We start from the raw sequence: 17,500 nt of genomic DNA, 5'->3' as shown, positions 1-17,500 counted from the left end.
TACGACTCTGAAAGAGTTACATGTTTAAACCGAGACTCTTTCTGAATATTATCTTGATTTTTGTTTTATCTTTGAGTGAAATGTTCCTGAGTTTATAGGCGTGGACGTAACGGCTTCACTGGAAACGTTGGAATCGAGCCGTCGGCTGGTTCACGGAGCGTTCAGATGGGTTCAGGGTTCTGTGTCTGTGCAGGCCTGCCTGGGACTTTAAAATTACTTTTCAGCTGGTGCTGGTTAATTATTACTGGTGGTTTTTATTTCTTTGTGCGTTGGTGGTACAGGGGGCGTGTCCTCGCAGCTCCTCCGTCCTTTAAAGGTGAAGGAGCAGCTGTTTGTTTTCTGTCACTGTGGATGAAATGAATTTTACAAATGAGCTTCATTCAGAACCAATCAGTCTGACCCGGAGGGAACGCTGCTGTTATCTCCTCCATCTGTACCGCCATTAGGGGCGGAGCCTGCCTGGGGATGGATTAATGTGGCGTCAGTGCCTGATCACACGATGGACCAGGAGGAACCAGGTCTGCTGCCCGGCTTTAACGAGTCTGCTAATTACTTTGGGCTAATTGGTTTGTGAACCAGCAGAAACATGTGATAAGATTTTTAAAAAGCATTGAGCTGTGCCATGTGACCTTTGACAGAAAACCTGACACGCTTTAGGTGTGTTAGCAGACAGACGACCGTTACAGCCAACAGTTTCCGCCCCACAGCCAGACTCCGAGCACACCGTGTTCAGGTTCAGAACCTGCTTCAAAGAACCATCATGGTTCTTTGTCAGGGTTTGTTTCTGAAGGTTGGGTCATTGAGGTTAAAGGTTGCTATAATGTCTGTAATATTTTACTTACACATGTTCTCTGTTTTTGTTGGTGTTGTGGTGCAGAACCTCTTTTGTGTCCTTGGGTGGTGTGGTGTGTGGTACCGGTTGGTTCTGGCTAATTGGTAACAGATGTCAGTTCCAGGGGTTGATGGCCATCAGAGCTCCTCGCTGTGGCTCCAGGCCACGTTTATTCAAACACAAAGTCTGATTTTAATCTTCTCCTGCTCCACAGAACAAACCACTGGTTCTGTCAGGTTAAATGTTGCCTTTGTAGCTCTGAGGTTCTGGGAATCGGGTCCTTTAAAATCATGTATCAGGTGGATCAGTGGTGAAACCTGGTGACCTAAAGACCTCTGGTTCACGTGGACCAGAGTTCCTGTCAGGGGCCGTCACAAACTTTAAATATTTCCTGCAGTGGTCCTGGTCGGGATCTGAGGCCTGTTGGTGCCAGAACTCATCTGCAGACTCACAACCTCAAACCTGAATCATTCTCTTTTGTCTATCTGGAAGTTTCCAAATTGTGACAGGAACTAAACTGGTTCCTGGTTCTGGAGCCCAATGTTCCTGTGTGTGGCTGTGTTCAGGTCTTGTGGTCCCACAGTGTCAGTGCTGAGACGTTGGAGACGTCCATAAAGAAGCAGAGATTCATTTTCAGGCTGTCACGCTCACGTTCACACGTGCACGCTGACCTGTTTGACAGCACACGCTACACGCACTCAGCCATGATAACACACATGCATGCAAACAGACACACACACACAAAACACTGCAGGCTTCTGAGAGCGACAGTTCCATCTGCAATCAGTTGTGCTGTGATCAATACAGACTCAGAAGGCTTCCAACTAAACCCTGTTTTATAACAAAACCCTGGTCCTAACCTGGTCCCAATCCTGTGCTCTTGATCTGAATGTGGTCCTGGTCCTGTGTTCATGATCTGAATGTGGTCCTGGTCCTGTGTTCATGATCTGAATGTGGTCCTGGTCCTAACCTGGTCCCAATCCTGTGCTCTTGATCTGAATGTGGTCCTGGTCCTGTGTTCATGATCTGAATGTGGTCCTGGTCCTAACCTGGTCCCAATCCTGTGCTCTTGATCTGAATGTGGTCCTGGTCCTGTGTTCATGATCTGAATGTGGTCCTGGTCCTAACCTGATCCTGGACCTAACCTGGTCTCAATCCTGTGCTCTTGATCTGAATGTGGTCCTGGTCCTAACCTGATCCTGGTCCTAACCTGGTCCCAATCCTGTGCTCTTGATCTGAATGTGGTCCTGGTCCTAACCTGATCCTGGTCCTAACCTGGTCCCAATCCTGTGCTCTTGATCTGAATGTGGTCCTGGTCCTAACCTGGTCCCAATCCTGTGCTCTTGATCTGAATGTGGTCCTGGTCCTAACATGGTCCTGGTCCTGTGTACATGATCTGAATGTGGTCCTGGTCCTAACCTGATCCTGGTCCTAACCTGGTACCAATCCTGTGCTCTTGATCTGAATGTGGTCCTGGTCCTAACCTGATCCTGGTCCTAACCTGGTACCAATCCTGTGCTCTTGATCTGAATGTGGTCCTGGTCCTGTGTTCATGATCTGAATGTGGTCCTGGTCCTGTGTTCATGATCTGAATGTGGTCCTGGTCCTAACCTGGTCCCAATCCTGTGCTCTTGATCTGAATGTGGTCCTGGTCCTGTGTTCATGATCTGAATGTGGTCCTGGTCCTAACCTGGTCCCAATCCTGTGCTCTTGATCTGAATGTGGTCCTGGTCCTGTGTTCATGATCTGAATGTGGTCCTGGTCCTAACCTGATCCTGGACCTAACCTGGTCTCAATCCTGTGCTCTTGATCTGAATGTGGTCCTGGTCCTAACCTGATCCTGGTCCTAACCTGGTCCCAATCCTGTGCTCTTGATCTGAATGTGGTCCTGGTCCTAACCTGATCCTGGTCCTAACCTGGTCCCAATCCTGTGCTCTTGATCTGAATGTGGTCCTGGTCCTAACCTGATCCTGGTCCTAACCTGGTCCCAATCCTGTGCTCTTGATCTGAATGTGGTCCTGGTCCTAACATGGTCCTGGTCCTGTGTACATGATCTGAATGTGGTCCTGGTCCTAACCTGATCCTGGTCCTAACCTGGTACCAATCCTGTGCTCTTGATCTGAATGTGGTCCTGGTCCTAACCTGATCCTGGTCCTAACCTGGTACCAATCCTGTGCTCTTGATCTGAATGTGGTCCTGGTCCTGTGTTCATGATCTGAATGTGGTCCTGGTCCTAACCTGATCCTGGTCCTAACCTGGTCCCAATCCTGTGCTCTTGATCTGAATGTGGTCCTGGTGCTGTGTTCATGATCTGAATGTGGTCCTGGTCCTAACATGGTCCTGTGTTCATGATCTGAATGTGATCCTGGTCCTAACCTGATCCTGGTCCTAACCTGGTCCCAATCCTGTGCTCTTGATCTGAATGTGGTCCTGGTCCTAACCTGGTCCCAATCCTGTGCTCTTGATCTGAATGTGGTCCTGGTCCTAACCTGGTCCCAGTCCTGTGTTCTTGATCTGAATGTGATCCTTGTCCTAACGTGGGGCTGGTCCTAACATGGTCCTGGTCCTAACCTGGTTCTGGTCCTATGTTCATGATCTGAATTTGGTCCTGGTCCTAACCTGGTCCTGGTCCTGTGTTCATGATCTGAATTTGGTCCTGTTCTTAACCCGGTCCCGCTCCTGTGTTCATGATCTGAATGTGGTCCTGGTCCTAACCTGGTCCTGGTCCTGTGTTCATGATGTGAATTTGGTCCTGTTCTTAACCCGGTCCCGCTCCTGTGCTCTTGATCTGAATGTGGTCCTGGTGTCTGTGTAAGCTCTCAGTCCAGGTGGTTTCCATAGTAGAGAAGCTTGAATCTTCGACTGGACTGGGTTGCTTGACGCGAGGACGTTTTGCTTCAAATCGCAGAAGCTTCCTCAGCTAAAATTCTTGCTCTGGTAGTCTGACTTCTGTCTTGACTCTTGTAGAAAAGAATAAACAGAAGCCACAAAAGCTGGAGTTTTAAACCTAACCAGACCCCTCCTACCGAGAGGCAGACTGCTATAGGCCAGTGACTAAACAATAGCTCTAATTAGCACCTATTGTGCTCTAGTTAGCACTCTCCTAATGACAGGGCAGCTGTCCCTCCTAATGATGGGACGGAAGCCTCTCCTGATGGCTCCCTTGATGACTCTCCTGATGACGTGAATGACTCATTACCATGAACAAAAGACTGAAACTGCTTTGACCTGAGTACCCCATTGTAAACAGGGGACAAAACACATCTCAGACCCCCTCCCCGGTTAAGGCTGGGTTTCAGCTGTTTCACATAGAATGCCTCCTTGACCCCTCTCTCAAACCATACTGTGGGTACCCACCCATACCGTGTACCCAGTAAAAATCAAGCAACAGGAGGTTGAGGACTTTACAGAACACATCAGCTCGGTGGACTCCAATATCAGGTTCACACGTGAGGATGCCAGAAACAACCATTTAGCCTTCTTGGACTGTGATGTTACGATTGGAGAGAACAGGCAGCTCCAGACAGGGGTTTACAGAAAACCCACTCACACTGACCAATATCTACTCTTTGGCTCAAATCACCCCCTTGAACACAAGCTCGGGGTGATCAGGACTCTTCAACACAGAGCCCTACAGGTGCCTGCAACTGCAGAGGGAAGGGCTAAAGAACAACAACTTGTCCGGAAAGCCCTCACAGTATGTGGGTACCCACGATGGTCCCTGGACAAAGTGCAGAAGTCCCAGAGAACAAAGAGACCAGATAGACAGGAGACGGAGACAAGAAGAAGAGTTGTGTCTCTCCCTTATTTAGCAGGAGTAGGGGAAAAACTACAGAGGATCTTCAGACAGCACAAAATCCCAGTTTACTTTAAACCGGTTAACACTTTGAGACAGAAATGAGTTCACCCTAAGGACAGGATCCCTAGTTACAAACAGAGCAATGTAGTGTATTCTATCAGATGTCAGGAAAACTGTAACGAACACTACATAGGTGAAACGAAGCAACCTTTACACAAAAGGCTATACAAGCACCACAGAGAGGGCGCCAGTGGACCTCAGTCTGCAGTTCATCTCCACCTCAAAGACACTAACCACACGTTTGAGGACAAGGAAGTTTAAAATCTTAGCCAGAGAGAAGAAATGGTTTGAGAGAGGGGTCCAGGAGGCATTCTGTGTGAAACAGTTGAAACCCAGCCTTAACCGGGGAGGGGGTCTGAGACACGCTTTTATTCTTCTCTACAAGAGTCAAGACAGAAGTCAGACTACCAGAGCAAGAATTTTAGCTGAGGAAGCTTCTGCGATTTGAAGTGAAACATACTCGCGTCAAGCAACCCAGTCCAGTCGAAGATTCAAGCTTCTCTACTGTCCTGGTCCTAACCTGGTCCCGGTCCTGTGTTCTTGATCTGAAAGTTGTCCTGGTCCTAACCTGGTCCCGGTCCTGTGTTCTTGATCTGAATGTGGGCCTGGTCCTAACATGGTCCTGTGTTCTTGATCTGAATGTGGTCGTGGTCCTAACATGGTCCTGGTCCTGACCTGGTCCTGGTCCTGTGTTGTGTGGTCTTGGTCCTGTGTTCTTGATCTGAATGTGATCCTTGTCCTAATGTGGGCCTGGTCCTAACATGGTCCTGGTCCTGTGTTCTTTATCTGAATGTGGTCCTGGTCCTTGCGTGGGCTTGGTCCTAACATGGTCCTGGTCCTGTGTTCTTAATCTGAATGTGGTCCTTGTCCTAATGTGGGCCTGGTCCTAACATGGTCCTGGTCCTGTGTTCTTGATCTGAATGTGGTTCTGGTCCAAGCATGGGCCTAATGTGGGCCTGGTCCTAACATGGTCCTGGTCCTTGATCTGAATTTGGTCCTGGTCCTAACATGGTCCTGGTCCTGTGTTCTTGATCTGAATGTGGTTCTGGTCCTAACGTGGCCTGGTCCTAACCTGGTCCCGGTCCTGTGTTCTTGATCTGAATGTGGGCCTGGTCCTAACCTGGTCCTGTGTTCTTGATCTGAATGTGGGCCTGGTCCTAACCTGGTCCTGTGTTCTTGATCTAAATGTGGCCCTGGTCCTAACCTGGTCCTGTGCTCTTGATCTGAATGTGGTTCTGGTCCTAGTGTGGGCCTGGTCCTGTGTTCTTGATCTGAAGGTGGTCCTGGTCCTAACGTGGGCCTGGCCCTGTGTTCTTGATCTGAATGTGGTCCTGGTCCTAACCTGGTCCTGGTCCTGTGCTCTTGATATGAATGTGGTCCTGGTCCCCTGATGTGGTGCAGGTGTAGAATCAGTTAGCGGGTGAAGGACTTTACCAGCCCGTCAGCGGAGGAACAAAACCCTTTTCTTCTTCATTCTGTAAAGACTTTGGGAGGATCTGGTGAATCGACCACCAACAGGTTGTCCTCACAGACTGACGCGTCATTAACTTGCTAATGACACGCTGTCAAACAGCACGCGCTTTTATTAGCAGGATTACTGAAAAAGTTTTCAGATAAATTCCGCCTGTGAGCGTGTCATAAAGAGGAAGTTGGTGCTGATGGATCCTGGATTTACTTGGTCTTTGGTCTCTTTGATGTCTTAAACTGAGCTTAATGACAGCTGTCAGTCATATGTCACTTGACAAACGTGTATTCATGTGGAGTTTTGCTCTGAGTCCACGTTCCTTAAAGTTGTTGTTTGTGTGACGCTTTGATTATTGGGTGTCGTATTACCAGCTGGTGTTGCTTAGCGACCGCTCAGTGGGCGGTCTATTAAGAAAAAACCCCTCTCAGGACTCGACAGGCAAACACGTTTAAAACAAACTAAACATTGTGTCAAAGTGTTGAACAGGAACGTAAAATCGAGTTTGTCAGTGTGGAACAGTAAAATAAATAATGTGTGAAACCTGCTGAGTTTGGAGCAGGGGGTCAGTGATGTCGCTGACTCGATACCTTGGAGAGGATTAAACACGCTGATGGTCTTTAAACTCTCTGGGTCCTTGTCCACGAAGCGTCCTCAGGCTAAAAGTAGCTCCTAGTGATGTTATTATAAGAAAAATCTCAGAAGTCCTCAAATTCTTAGACATTTCTTAGAGTTTTCCCTTGGTAAGATAAAAGTTGAGGTGCAAAACTGTTGAGAGGAGGGAGGAGGACTTTTAAAAAACCTAAGAGTGTCTTAAACATAGAAGATGGTTAATTAAAATGGAAAACACACATTAATTATGTTAAATCTAAAATGTCTAAATCCATCACAATCGTGTATAAAGCTCATGACTTCCTCTTGCAACATTCATTAACTGTTTTATATCATTCATTATGTGTTCCATATACAGTAGTGTTCAGAATAATAGTAGTGCTATGTGACTAAAAAGATTAATCCAGGTTTTGAGTATATTTCTTATTGTTACATGGGAAACAAGGTACCAGTAGATTCAGTAGATTCTCACAAATCCAACAAGACCAAGCATTCATGATATGCACACTCTTAAGGCTATGAAAAAAAAAGTAGAAAAGGGGGTGTTCACAATAATAGTAGTGTGACATTCAGTCAGTGAGTTTGTCAATTTTGTAGAACAAACAGGTGTGAATCAGGTGTCCCCTATTTAAGGATGAAGCCAGCACCTGTTGAACATGTTTTTCTCTTTGAAAGCCTGAGGAAAATGGGACGTTCAAGACATTGTTCAGAAGAACAGCATAGTTTGATTAAACTGTTGATTTGAGAGGGGAAAACTTATACGCAGGTGCAAAAAATTATAGGCTGTTCATCTACAGTGATCTCCAATGCTTTAAAATGGACAAAAAAAAAAAACAGACGCGTGGAAGAAAACGGTAAACAACCATCAAAATGGATAGAAGAATAACCAGAATGGCAAAGGCTCACACATTGATCAGCTCCAGGATGATCAAAGACAGTCTGGAGTTACCTGTAAGTGCTGTGACAGATAGAAGACACCTGTGTGAAGCTAATTTATTTGCAAGAATCCCCCACAAAGTCCCTCTGTTAAATAAAAGACGTGCAGAAGAGGTTACAATTTGCCAAAGAACACATCAACTGGCCTAAATGGAGGAATATTTTGTGGACTGATGAGAGTAAAATTGTTCTTTTTGGGTCCAAGGGCCGCAGACAGTTTGTGAGACGACCCCCAAACTCTGAATTCAAGCCACAGTTCACAGTGAAGACAGTGAAGCATGGTGGTCCAAGCATCATGATATGGGCATGTTTCTCCTACTATGGTGTTGGGCCTATATATCACATACCAGGTATCATGGATCAGTTTGGATATGTCAAAATACTTGAAGAGGTCATGTTGCCTTATGCTGAAGAGGACATGCCCTTGAAATGGGCGTTTCAACAAGACAATGACCCCAAGCACACTAGTAAACCAGCAAAATCTTGGTTCCAAACCAACAAAATTAATGCCTCGCAGATGTGAAGAAATCATGAAAAACTGTGGTTATACAACTAAATACTAGTTTAGTGATTCACAGGATTGCTAAAAAAGCAGTTTGAACATAATAGTTTTGAGTTTGTAGCGTTAACAGCAGATGCTATTATTGTGAACACCCCCTTTTCTACTTTTTTTTTTTACTAATAGCCCAATTTTATAGCCTTAAGAGTGTGCATATCATGAATGCTTGGTCTTGTTGGATTTGTGAGAATCTACTGAATCTACTGGTACCTTGTTTCCCAGATAACAATAAGAAATATAGTCAAAACCTGGATTAATCTTTTTAGTCACATAGCGCTACTATTATTCTGAACACTACTGTATGACCTATTGCATTGAGGTTTGGGGAAACACATACAAAACCAATATTTTAACAACAAAAGAAAGCTATAAGAATTATCAGCAACAAACCCTACCGTGAACCAATCAACCCATTATTTGTCTGTTTACATATTTTAGAATTCTGGAACGTGGCTGAGTACACCACCGTTCAAATCAAGTATAAAGTCAAAAACAAGCTTTTTCCTCAACATGTCCAGGATCTGTTTAAAATGAGTGAGTCCAGTTACAATTTGAGAGGAAGGGTTAGTGATTAAGAAGTCAAAGATAAGAACTACTGTAAAAAGTCATTGCATTTCTGTTAAAGGTGCTAACATTTGGAATAATTTGGCACCACACTCTCGATTGAGGGCGGGTGCTAAAGGGGTAAAATATGATTGTACGGTGGAGCAGCTGTCCCCGTAAGTGGTCAAATCCTGCAGTATCATGCAGGGTTCAAATGAGACTGAGCTGCCCTATTATCCTCATATCATCAAATTATCTGGTACCTTTGTTGGCTTTTGCAAGTTCTCCCACTTAGAAATCATGGAGGGGTCTGAAATTTTCATCTTAGCTGCATGTCCACTGTGAGAGACATAATCTTAAAAAAAAAAAAAAAAAAATCCGGAAATCACAATGTATGATTTTTAAATCATTAATTTGCATTTTATTGCATGAAATAAGTATTTGATCACCTACCAACCAGCAAGAATTCTCACACAGACCTGTTAATTTGTCTTTAAGAAGCCCTCTTATTCTGCACTCTTTGCCTGTATTAATTGCACCTGTTTGAACTTGTATAAAAGACACCTGTTCACTCAATCAATCACACTCCAACCTGTCCACCATAGCCAAGACCGAAGAGCTGTCTAAGGACACCAGGGACAAAACTGTAGACCTGCACAAGGCTGGGATGGACTACAGGACAACAGGCAAGCAGCTTGGTAGAAGACAACAACTGTTATGATTATTTATTAGAAAGTGGAAGAAACACAAGATGACTGTCAGTCTCCCTCAGTCTGGGATTCCATGCAAGATCTCACTTTGTGGGGTAAGGATGATTCTGAGAAAGCTCAGAACTACACAGGAGGACCTGGTCAATGACCTGAAGAGAGCTGGGACCACAGTCACAAAGATTACATTAGTAACACATGATGCTGTCATGGTTTAAAATCCTGCAGGGCAGCAAGGTCCCCCTGCTCAAGCCAGCACATGTCCAGGCCTGTTTGAAGTTCACCAGTGACCATCTGGATGATCCAGAGGAGGCATGGGAGAAGGTCATGTGGTCAGATGAGACTAGAATAGAGCTTTTTGGAATCAGCTCCACTTACCATGTTTAGAGGATGAGAACAACCCCAAGAAAACCATCCCAACTGTGAAGCATGGGGGTGGAAACATCATACTCTGGGGGTGCTCTTCTGCAAAGGGGACAGGACGACTGCACCGTATTGAAGGGAGGATGGATGGGGTCATGTATTGTGAGATTTTGGCAAACAACCTCCTTCCCTCAGTAAGAGCATTGAAGATGGGTCATGGCTGGGTCTTCAGCATGACACTGACCCCAAACACACAGCCAGGGCAACTAAGGAGGGGCTCTGTAAGAAGCATTTCAAGGTCCTGGAGTGGCCTGGCCAGTCTCCAGACCTGAACTCAATAGAAAATCTTTGGAGGGAGCTGAAACTCCAAACCTGAAAGATTTGGAGAAGATCTGTATGGAGGAGTGGACCAAAATCCCTGCTGCAGTGTGCAAACCTGGTGAAAAACTACAGGAAACATTTGACCTCTGTAATTGCAAACAAAGGCTACTGTACCAAATATTAACATTGATTTTCACAGGTGTTGAAATACTTATTTACAGTAGTAACATACAAATAAATTCTTAAAAAATCATACATCAGCTTATTGTTTGTATTATGTTTGGAAAGAGGTGTCATTTGATTTAAACGGTGATTCGCTTTGAAGTTATTAATTCTGAGCAGACTCTGTCTTTCTAACTTGACTCGGCAGAGAGCTGTGCAGTGTTTGGAGCAACAGAACAGAGGATGATTCTCATTTTTTCCAGTTAGTGACTTTAATCCACTCAAAAGTGACTCACGATTGACATATTTAATGGCTTTGAGAGGAGTTAAGAAGCGGACTTGCCGCTTCTGAAAAGCAGCGAAGCCAAGAACCAATGAAGCAGTGGGTCGGAGCACTGCTTTATTGCTTCAAGCTTCAAAGCAGAGCCACGCTGCAAGAAGCAGTTGATTACAGAGCAGCTGCAGGGTCTGTAATCAACGAAGAGAAATGATCATTTTCCCGATAAACACCCTCAAAAACAACGGCGCTCTGAAGGACCGATAAGGGAATCGTTAAGCAAAAAGACTTGATGTTGGTGGATCGAATCATTTCTTAACGATACCCGAAAACAACCAGTTCTCTATCCAGCCTTAGTCTTTAGTCACTCTAGTTGTCTTTCATCACTCTAGTGGTCTTTCGTCACTCTGGTGGTCTTTAGTCACTCTGGTGGTCTTTAGTCACTCTGGTGGTCTTCAGTCCCTCTGATGGTCTTTCATCACTCTAGTGGTCTTTCGTCACTCTGGTGGTCTTTAGTCACCCCAGTGGTCTTTTTTTTTCACTCTGGTGGTCTTTAGTCACTCTGGTGGTCTTTAGTCACTCTGGTGGTCTTTTTTCACTCTGGTGGTCTTTAGTCACTCTGGTGGTCTTCAGTCCCTCTGATGGTCTTTTTTCACTCCTGTGGTCTTTAGTCACTCTGGTGGTCTTCAGTCCCTCTGATGGTCTTTTTTCACTCTTGTAGTCTTTCATCACTCTGGTCATCTTGCGGCATTCTGATGGTCTCAGGTTCTTGACACATTTATCGTCTTGCCTTTGATGCTTCATGTTTTCTCGCCTGACCACACATGAGAACAAGCTGTTCTGCACCACACGTGTGTCTAATGGGATTTCAGAGTGCTAACTAGCATTAGCATAGGGTGGAAAATCACTGTCTTATCTGCCTGTGGAGGGCGCCTCCTGGTGGTACTTAGCCGTTAGCATGAAAGCTAATGTCACAGTGTGCTTTAAAGCGTCGGATCCACAGCCAGCGGGGAGAGTCTGCTTCTGATAAGCTTATCAGGATTTCCCATGCTCCTCTGCTGCCTCGTCCTTTCATCTCCTCCTATTTCTGCTCCTCCATCCTCACATCCTTCTCTTTTCTCTTCAGTGCCACTTGTAGAACTTTGCCTGTGGTCTCGAGATCAATGGTTCGCTTCAGTCCGCTCTCCACATCTGCTTCATCTCTGAGATGTCATTTGTTTTATGTTGTCTGCTTCTTCTCTCTTAAATCTCTTTGTGTCAGAGGTCAGGGTCAGTTTCATGACCTCTGGTGGGCTGTTCTTGTCTTGAGTTCTGTGTGACGGTCTGAGACAGCAGGGGGTGCTGTAGTTGTTCAGGCAGACTGAAAGAATTAAAGAGCAGCAGAGTAACTGGAGTCTGTTTTTAGGTTTTGGATCAGAGTCCAAATAAAAAGAAAAAGTCCAACAGATGGCAATAAGACGTGAAACAGCCAGAACACAGTATTTGTTTGGTTTATTGTTTTTTCCTTTGAATGAGGCTTTATTTTTTTGAGTTAATGTGCAGATAGATGATGACATGACCTCTGCCCTCTGCTGGCTGGTTGAGGTCTGAGCGTAAACCAACAGAGAGGTTTAACATGACAGTGACGTGATGCAGATGTTCCAGATGCAGATGTTCCAGATGTCCATGTTCCAGATCCAGCTGGATCTGGAACATGGTGAGGTTCTGCTCAGCTGAGGAGTCCAACATGTGAAGGAGGGAAATGAGAGAGACCAGTTTCTGTCACTGGACCTCTGTCCTCACATTGATTATTGATTATTGTCTCTGTAGCTCTCGATGTGTTTGGCAGATGTATTATGTGGGCGAGCCTGTCTGGTTTGTGGTCACATCACTTTTTCAGGGTCGTGTCTGCGTGTTAAAGGCTTTGGGTGAATCATGTTGAGATTTGTCCCTTTATTATTAAACTGAATTGTGTTCTATGCCTTGTTGCTGCAGGACTGAGGCCCAGTAGGTGGAGGTGATGGTCTCATGGTTCAGCGTTGGACTTGAGACCAGAGGATCCTCTTTTCAAACCCTCTGCAGACTGGAAAATCACTAAGGGCTCTTAATTCCCAAGTTGCTCCCGGTGTGTAGCGAGTGTCTTGCATGGCAGTACCCTGACATTAGTGTGTGAATGTGAGGCATCAGTGTAAAGCACTTGGAGCTTCTGATTGAAATTGTGCAGTATAAACGCAGTCCGTTTACCATCGTCATCTTCACACATGAAATCTGCTTGTGGTATTTGTTCAGACATTCTGAATCGTTGCTTTGAACACAAGTCTCCAGTGGTGTGACTGCACAGGTTTCATTCTGCTTTCTGTTGGATCTCTGGACACGCTGGCTGAAGTCCCGCTGTGTTTTTGTGTCTCCAGGAGACGGGACGCTCAGAGTGTGGGATGTGAAGTCTGCCGCATGCCGATTGGTCATCCCAGCCCACCAGGCTGAAATCCTGAGCTGTGATTGGTGCAAATATGACCAGGTAGGTGCTCAAAAAATGACTGAACCTCAGCTGGAAAAAAAACTAGGAGGATGAATATTCCATGTTTTCCTCTTTGAGACCAGGCTCAAAGTTCTGATGATTCTGAGACATGGCCCGCCAAAATAAGAGACTCTGCTGCTGTTCCTTTTATGCTTGCGTGGAGCAGCGGCACGCATCACAGCGTCAGAACGGAGTTTCTCTGTGGTTAACATTAATCTGAAGTCATGTTTTATCTTAGTATTGACCATGTGACCTAGTGAATGTTCACAACCACTGAATCTGAACTAATTGATTCTGTATTAAAGATGTAATACATGAATATTTAATCATTCTTGTCAAATTAATCTTACTGAGTTGTTGAGTTTAGAAAAATCTCACTTTTGACTCTTGGTAACTGATGGCGGGTTGTTTTTACTGTTTTCTGACATTATGTAGAAAATGAGTTTTGTTAATCTCAAAGATAATCAATATGTTGATTAATGTTGTGCGTGGTGTTGCCGTGCAGAATATCGTGGCCACAGGTTCAGTGGACTGCAGCGTGTGTGTCTGGGACCTGAGGAACATCCAACAGGCTGTCAGTCAACTCAGAGGCCACACCTATGCCATCCGCAGAGTGAAGGTACATGCCCACAAAAGCCTCATAGTCATGTGACAACTATTGATCGGGCAGCTGTGATGCTTTTTTAAATTTTTTTAATTGTGGATGGATGGAGGATGGAGGAAGGGTACATGTGACCTTTGGCCTAACACACCCATTTATGAGGACTCCGTCAGTGATTGGATGCTTTCAGACTGGGCTGTCCTGATTGCTTCCTCATTTAATCCGTGACACAGGCCTGCAGGGGGCAGCAGAGTGATGTCAGAGTGGCTGTGTTTTGTTGCGTTCCTGTCCTGATTTTCCTGCTGTCATCTGAATGGCCTTTGGACTTCAGTGGTTCTGTAATGGTGCTGCAGAATCTGAGTTCACTGAACATGGAACAGGTTGATAATTTCAGTGGAATCACATGACTTCGTCTTTAAATTTTACTGTTTGGACTCTGCTGTCAGTGGTTTGATTGGGGTTCCTAATTTGGCGCAGTTTTTCACTCTGGATGTCCTCCTTGATCAGCACTTTCAGATGTACTCATGGAGAATGAGCCACAGGTGGAACTGAACCAGACAAACTGTAGTAACATGGGATAACATTCCCGCTTTCCTTTGACATCATGCAGCAGGAATGTTGGGACTTGATGAACAAACCTTTTCATTTTTTCTGCGCCTGGCTGTGAGAGCCACATGATGAAAATCACACCATGAGGCCAAATGGCAGCGTCTGACCGCTGGGCCACATCAGGCCCCCAGACCAGCAGTGTCAAACCTCAAACCACAATCCCTGTTTGGTCTTTCTGCTCTTCATAGTTATCGTGCACCTGTTTGATGACCTCATCAATGATCAGTAATTACATTGGCAGTCACAGGCTGTTATTTTCCCTTAAACTGTTTTTTGTTTGTTTGTTCGTAGTTTTGTCCGTTCAGTCGGACAGTTTTAGCGTCCTGCTCGTACGACTTCACCGTCAGGTAAGAACCCGTTTCGTCTTTTTTTTAAATTATTATTTAATAAATGTTGCTTGAGAGGTGTACTTACTGTGACACAGTTTTAAGTTAAGATGTGGCTGAGATACAAAGAGACACGCAAATGCACTTATTTTAAGAAAAAGATTGACATTCATCCAACATGGTCAGACACATATATACACATAAATATAAAACACAGTTAGTGTACATGAAGCACAAACATATGGATGTGAATACTGTAGCTATTATTGATAATGTGAGTCAGGGACATTTAGGCTTGTTGTGAAATGTGTGGATTGATATGTGAGCCGACGACTTGCATTCTAGCATTTGAGGTAGAAATAATCTAAATTTTGATCCAGTACAAACATTCAAAAGCCACTTGGCACAAATTAAAGATATCTGATCTACATGTGAAGTTGATAATAAGCACTTTTTATGTCATTTGGGTCTGTGTTTTGATTGATGTGTTGCATTATATTATTATTATTTTATAGTATTTCATATTGTTTTCAAAAATCAGTTTTATGATCAGTTATATGAAAATTAAAGGATTCCTCTTAACCAGGTTATTGGAAGAGACTCAGACAGAATTAAACAAAACATTTAGAATATTTCAAACAGCAAATCCTCCATGCCTCCAACCTCAAGAACACAGTTTATTTAAACTTGAACTCACAGCAAGTATAAGATTTTATTCATCTTTATGTACTTACTGAAACTTTGTCAAAATTGCAGGAAATTTGAATCCCCAAAATTTTCATAATAAAGGATGGACATCATCGTGCCGTGCGTAAGCCATATCCAAAAGCTGAGGTCAATCTGACAAACTGTCAGAGAGATACAAGAAACACACACACACAGACAAAATCCATTATATACAGTGTTTATTACATGGAAAACAATACAAAAACTTTGGGACTTTTTTTGTCCGGTGACTGTGAATATCTGGTTTATACGATGACGGTTTAGGTGAGTTTTACTGGACATGGGACTGATCAATAAATTGACCTCTCAAAGCTTTGATGATGAAGTCGCCACACGCTGACTTTATTTTCCCAAATGTTTCTTCTGTTTGGATCTGAAGTGAATCTGTACATCTTGAAGCCCTTGTTGTGTCTATTTGTGCCTCCAAAGGCACAACAACCCGACATTTTCAGTGAATAAATAAATAAATAGCTGATTTACATGCAGACACATTAACAGCCAATGCTATTTTAAATCCAAGATGGCACCACGAGTCATGTGACCGATTTTTTTCAACTCATGTCGCCACTGTCTACAATAAAGGCACACTAGTCCACATGTCAATGTGTCTCCATCAGGCTGCCCTCAAATGTGGCTGTGAGGGAAGCCACCAAGTCACCATGACAACTCTGAAGAAGTTCCACGGTGGCTGTGACTGGAGATGTTGGGTTGTTGCATCTCCAGTCACACTTTGAGTGGAAGATGAACAAAGTCAGAGGCTTGTTGTTGCCGTTAATCCGCCACCTCCTGTTGCAGCGCAGTGAAGTGCAAAGGTCATCACAGGTCAGGATCAAAGTCCTGAATGCAGACAGAAGTCATGGTCCAGGACACTGATGGAGGTTTTCATAAATCTCTGAATGGAAACGAGCAGGCCCATTGCAACAAGGCAAGCAAACCGATCAACTGCCTCAGGCCGCGACCCGGCCTGGGCCCAGATGACGACTGATTATGAATTTTATGCAACGACAAACTGTGTGAGTGCCCCTTTAAATTCTGTTGCGTTTGGTGTCCAGTGAGGATTTTCTGCTGAGGCTGCTTTTAGCGCCCAGAGCGGCTCGGCGTGACGATCTGCTCAGGACCCACCTCACCCAGACCGAAAACAACCCAGAATCCTTCAGTGCAACAGAGTAGTGAGCAAAGAAGAAAACAAAAATCAAGTTTTTGTCAAAGTTAAAAGATGGCTTTACTGTAGGGGGCGCTGCTGAGGGGAAGAAGGAGGAATGATTTTAAAAGAGGCAACTAATGAAGCAGTGACGGAGCCGAAGGGAAAGAAGATGATAAATGTGATGAGAGCTGGAGGTAATCCAAGAGTTTTATTGATCCGCACTGTTATTGGCTGAAATAGTCCACGCTGATGGCTGATTACACTGTCTCATACAACACACACACACACAGAGACACAACAAACAGACACAACACACAGAGACACACAACACACACAGACACACAACACACACAGAGACACACAACACACACAGAGACACACAACACACACAGAGACACAACAAACAGACACGCAACACACACAGAGACACAACACACACAGAGACACACAACACACACAGAGACACAACAAACAGACACACAGAGACACAACACACACAGAGACACAACAAAGAGACACACAACAAACAGACACACGGAGACACAACACACAACAGACACACAACACAACAACAGACACACAACACAACAACAGAGACACAACACAACAACAGACACACAACACAACAACAGACACACAACACAACAACAGAGACACAACACAACAACAGACACACAACACACACAGACACACAGAGACACAACACAACAACAGACACACAACACACACAGACACACAGAGACACAACACACACAGACACACAACAAACAGACACACAGAGACACAACACACACAGACACACAACAAACAGACACACAGAGACACAACACACACAGACACACAACAAACAGACACACAGAGACACAACACACACAGAGACACACAACACACACAGAGACACAACAAACAGACACGCAACACACACAGAGACACAACACACACAGAGACACACAACACACACAGA

At 44.7% G+C, this 17,500-nt stretch overlaps 2 protein-coding genes across 2 annotated transcripts in view; both read left to right on the top strand.

Annotated features, from left to right (window-relative positions):
- pex7 (peroxisomal biogenesis factor 7) overlaps positions 1-16,562 on the top strand; it is a 24,579-nt gene extending 8,017 nt beyond the window's left edge. The window contains exons 7-10 of the mRNA XM_034161922.1: positions 13,024-13,130; positions 13,636-13,749; positions 14,632-14,687; positions 16,445-16,562. Coding sequence (XP_034017813.1) covers positions 13,024-13,130; positions 13,636-13,749; positions 14,632-14,687; positions 16,445-16,562 — 395 coding nt within the window. The remainder of the gene's footprint in view (positions 1-13,023; positions 13,131-13,635; positions 13,750-14,631; positions 14,688-16,444) is intronic.
- An 89-nt stretch (positions 16,563-16,651) lies between these two features.
- LOC117502814 (solute carrier family 35 member D3) overlaps positions 16,652-17,500 on the top strand; it is a 3,366-nt gene continuing 2,517 nt past the window's right edge. Inside the window, exon 1 of the mRNA XM_034161921.1 lies at positions 16,652-16,730. Within this exon, the coding sequence (XP_034017812.1) occupies positions 16,652-16,730 (79 nt within the window). The remainder of the gene's footprint in view (positions 16,731-17,500) is intronic.

This window comes from Thalassophryne amazonica, chromosome 21 (assembly GCF_902500255.1).
Source record: "Thalassophryne amazonica chromosome 21, fThaAma1.1, whole genome shotgun sequence".
In the NCBI taxonomy this organism is placed as follows: Eukaryota; Metazoa; Chordata; class Actinopteri; order Batrachoidiformes; family Batrachoididae; genus Thalassophryne; species Thalassophryne amazonica.
The sequence above is the reverse complement of the archived record's forward strand: the minus strand, read 5'-3'. Positions and strand labels throughout refer to the sequence as shown.